General features: G+C 48.5%; 1 protein-coding gene across 1 annotated transcript; it reads right to left on the bottom strand.

The window, feature by feature from the left end:
• Positions 1 to 420: 420 nt before the first annotated feature.
• Positions 421 to 3,499, bottom strand: LOC137782774 (gonadotropin-releasing hormone II receptor-like). Its single transcript, XM_068572392.1, has 4 exons — positions 3,423 to 3,499; positions 2,794 to 3,364; positions 1,786 to 1,990; positions 421 to 921 (listed from the first exon to the last, which is right to left on the bottom strand). The coding sequence occupies exons 1-4, from the start codon at positions 3,497 to 3,499 to the stop codon at positions 434 to 436; spliced, it is 1,341 nt and encodes a 446-aa protein (XP_068428493.1). The 3' UTR covers positions 421 to 433.
• Positions 3,500 to 3,993: the final 494 nt, after the last annotated feature.

Below are 3,993 nucleotides of genomic sequence, written 5' to 3'. Positions count from 1 at the left end.
ATGGACTAAATGAAGCTGATGAACTTATTATCTGCTTTTGTGTTGGCTACAAAGCAAAAAGCTCTCAACGACAGCCTCTACCGTCATCTGAAGCTTCTCGACGGACGCGGGGAGGCCGTGCGCGCACAACGCGCCGAAGCTGCTTCCACAATGGCAAATGCATACTGTAAAGGAACGAACTTAAAATAGGCGCCACACACAAAGCATCAAACAGCTCTGTTGATGTATAGGTGCATAAAGGCGCTAAGTAAGATGGACAGCATCAAGGACAACACACACAGAGACACAGCAAAGTGATGGATTTTTTTTTTTTTTAACGGTTTTTCAGACTTATTCTACACATGCACGTTAGGTTTGAGTGTGAAAGACACATTTATACGTCAAAGCCTGAAATAAAAAGGTGAAGCGGTGTAACCGGCGTGTCAAAGTCTACTCATATCGTGCTCTCGGCACTGAAATGGCACGACTGTCCGCCTCCCACTCGACTGGACAGAGACCGGCCTTCAGAGGATTCGGACTCGGCCCGTCCCCAGTCGCCGTCCTTTTCAACGGTCCCCATCCCTCTTTTAGAGGGCAAAGCGGCGGCAGCGGCCGCGCATTTCATCTCCCGGTCGGACATCGGCCCGGATTTGCGGTAGCAGCTCCTCAGCCCCTTGCGGAAGCGTATGGTGAACAGGCCGTAGATGATGGGGTCCAGGCAGGCGTTGAAAAGCCCGAAGATGAACAGGATGTGGGTGAGGGAGTGGGAGACTTTGCCCTCCAGGTCGTCCGGAAAGAACCAGTACCACAAACCCAACAGGTAGTACGGCGTCCAGCAGACGATGAAGCTGATCACGATGACAATGCTCATTTTCAGAGTTCTCATTCTGGCTTTGGGGATGTTGTTCTTGGAGCAACGGAGATGCGGCTCGTTGGAGGACACTGGGGGAAAGAGAAAGAGAGATTGAGAGAGAGATGGTGTGAATGGACAGATGGCATGTTCAGCAAGCAACATGGTTATTAAAATGCAGTGGCGGGGCAGTGCGTTTTCCCCCTGGGCCTTCTGTGTCATCTGTTATAGTTAACATGAATACGTCAAGGATTTGTTTCCCAGAGTCGTTCCTAGTTTAAGAAGATCTTTCACTAAGAAGGAGATCCACAGCCTGACCCACTCGTAACAGCAGAAGGCAGGTAAGAACGCATCTGGGAAAACACCTCTATCTTAGCGCTCCTTCTTAAGAGCCTTCCTAAGTCCTTAAGAACGATCGAATCTGGGAAACGTGGACCAATGCGTGTTGTCCACATCGACAAGGACCAGTCACATTTACTTTATAACAAAACGTGTCAAAACAATCCAACAAAACTGCGGCACTAAAACACTGCACACAAGAGAAGGAGCCAGAAGGAAAAAAATCAGCACCACGCTCGCACGAGGAGGCGCAATGGAAAACGAGCGAACCCTCGTGTATTTGTGAACTTCTCTTTTTTGCCTGTAAAAGGGTTTTTCTATCTTTATTTGGGGGAGTTTTTCCTGATCCGATGTGAGGTCCTGGGTGATGTCATGTGTACAGACTGTAAAGCCCTCTGAGGCAAATCTTGTATTTGGGCTACACAAAATAAACTGAATTGAATTGAATTAAACAACGATTCAATTATAAAAAAGTTACTATAACTTTATGGTTCTGTTTAGGCCTTGGAGAAGGCTTAGCTAGCCGTGGCGGCCCACCACTGTTAAAATGAATGTATCACATGTAAGTCCTTTTTCTGACCACTCAGGAAAAAAAAAGGCTTTAGCCGTGAACTCACAGCTCCTTGTTGTCATCCGTTTGGAGATCTGGATGAAGATCCTGGTGTAGCAGATGATCATCATGACCAGCGGCAGCAGGAAGAGGCAGGAGAAGGTGAACATGTTGTACGCCGTTTCCTGCCAGTGGGTGATGAAGCTGCCCCTCGTGGTGCACTGAGTGAAGTTCGCAGGGTATGTGATCGTCACATTATGGAAAATGAACATCTGTGGAATTGAAATGGAAAAAGATAAGGGTAGCGTTCTGCTGGCGGCAGCTGTAACGCCGTATTTTCTTGGCCCCGTTTGTTCGGCAGAGGTGGGATGGAAAGATTAAAGCAGTATGTTGGTTCAACCACAAATGCAAGTGTTTGATGGCTGAATGAGTAATACATATGCATATTGTTTATTACAATATTGCTTTTTAAAATTGTATTCCTTTCCCCCGACCAACAGTCCAAAGGAAAAGATATTCATGCGACTAATCTATAAGAAAGACATTAAAGGCAACAGCGAATGGTTATGTAATTGCAGATTAGTTTGCAAGCATTTCAGATGTAATCTATTTGCATCTGTGTTGATATTGCAGCAAGTTCTGATTTAAACTATTGACCATTTAAAAATGTTGACAATGGAGATCGGATTGCATCATATCACCAGCTTTTTCTTTTTTTCCCCTCATGAACCTGATCAACAGTGTTTCATGCTATAGGCCGTCAAACGTCTCTCTGCTTACAGTCAAGCATTTATACAGTCAGGATTAGGGATAACCATCGCATGCTGGTTGTTGCCCAGAGATGTAGAGAACATGATGAACTGTGGATAGAGATTTATCATTTCCTCTAGCATGTGTGGATCACCCACACTCCAATACCTCTATGAAAGACGTGTATTCGGCTCGCGGTGTTACTGTTCGGAGGAACACGAGAGAACACGAGAGGGGGAGTTCACAACGTCTCCTAACACCCAGCACTTCTCTCCGAATCCGTTGTTTCCGTCTTGAAGTCAACCAAACGACGCCGCGGCCTTACCTGGGGGATCGAGAACAAGGCGCTCAAGGTCCACGCCACCGCCAGCATGTCCCGGTTCCTTCTCCGCGCCATGTTGATGGCCAGAGGGTTGAGGATGGCCGACTGTCTGTCCAGGCTGATCACCACTGTGACGAAGGCACACGAGTACATGGCCTGCAGCTTGAGGAACATCAGGAACCGGCAGGCCAGGTCGCCGGCCAGCCACTGGACGGTGATGTTCCACACGGCGTCCACGGGCATCACGATGAAGGTCACCAAGAGGTCGGCCGCGGTCAGGTTGATGATCAGCACGCGGACGTGGGACTTGCGCTTGTGGTCGTTGGCCGCCCACAGCACAGCCAGGTTGCAGAAAGCGGAGACGCCGCACAGGATGAAGGTGACGATCACTCGGACTTTGGCCGCCGTGGAGAAGGTGGGCAGCTGCGGCGCACCGCCGGCCGCCGCCGCCGCCGTCCAGTTGCAGTGGGGAGGAGACAGCCGGTCGCAGCTGCCGTCCAGGTCGCACCCGGAGCTCTGCTCATACGCCATGACCGCAGGATCACAGGAGGCGTTCATTTTTCCTGACCCTCGCCTCGGAGTCAGCGTCTGTCACACAGCCACATGGGAGGCGGGGGGGCCGGCTGGGGGACGGAGATAAGGCGAAACACATCGACATGAGCCTCTTGCGTGAAGTTGGTGCAACATATTCATCTGCATGGATTTGCATAAGGAGGCTGAGAGAATAGTTCAATATGGGTAGGGCATATCTCTCTCTCTCTCTCTCTCTCTCTCTCTCTCTCTCTCTCTCTTTCACACACACACACACACACACACACACACACACACACACACACACTCACACACACACACACACACACACACACACACACACACACACACACACACACACACACACATGGAAAGATGCTAAGGTTGCCCTTTGTGCACATGGAGGTCTCCAGAGTAGCAACATCTGACAACCAAGTTAATCACACCAAAGACTATATTCTCACTAAAGTAAAAATAGTTGTTTGGTATTTGTGTTACAACCATCTGTGATGGTGAGAATTGCAATAAGCAACATTTAAATATTGGCTTCTAATTAGCTTTTTTCCCCCTAACAATGCAAAGACATCAGCAAGTCTCCCAATAAATTAAATCATTACCTATTTCTTCCCCTAACAATGCAAAGACATATAACAAATTGAATTATTACCATCT

The sequence above is a fragment of the Clinocottus analis genome, unplaced genomic scaffold, assembly GCF_023055335.1.
Source record: "Clinocottus analis isolate CAN_PGR_092001 unplaced genomic scaffold, fCliAna1.0.p SCAF_1, whole genome shotgun sequence".
NCBI classification, from domain to species: domain Eukaryota; kingdom Metazoa; phylum Chordata; class Actinopteri; order Perciformes; family Cottidae; genus Clinocottus; species Clinocottus analis.
The sequence above is the reverse complement of the archived record's forward strand: the minus strand, read 5'-3'. Positions and strand labels throughout refer to the sequence as shown.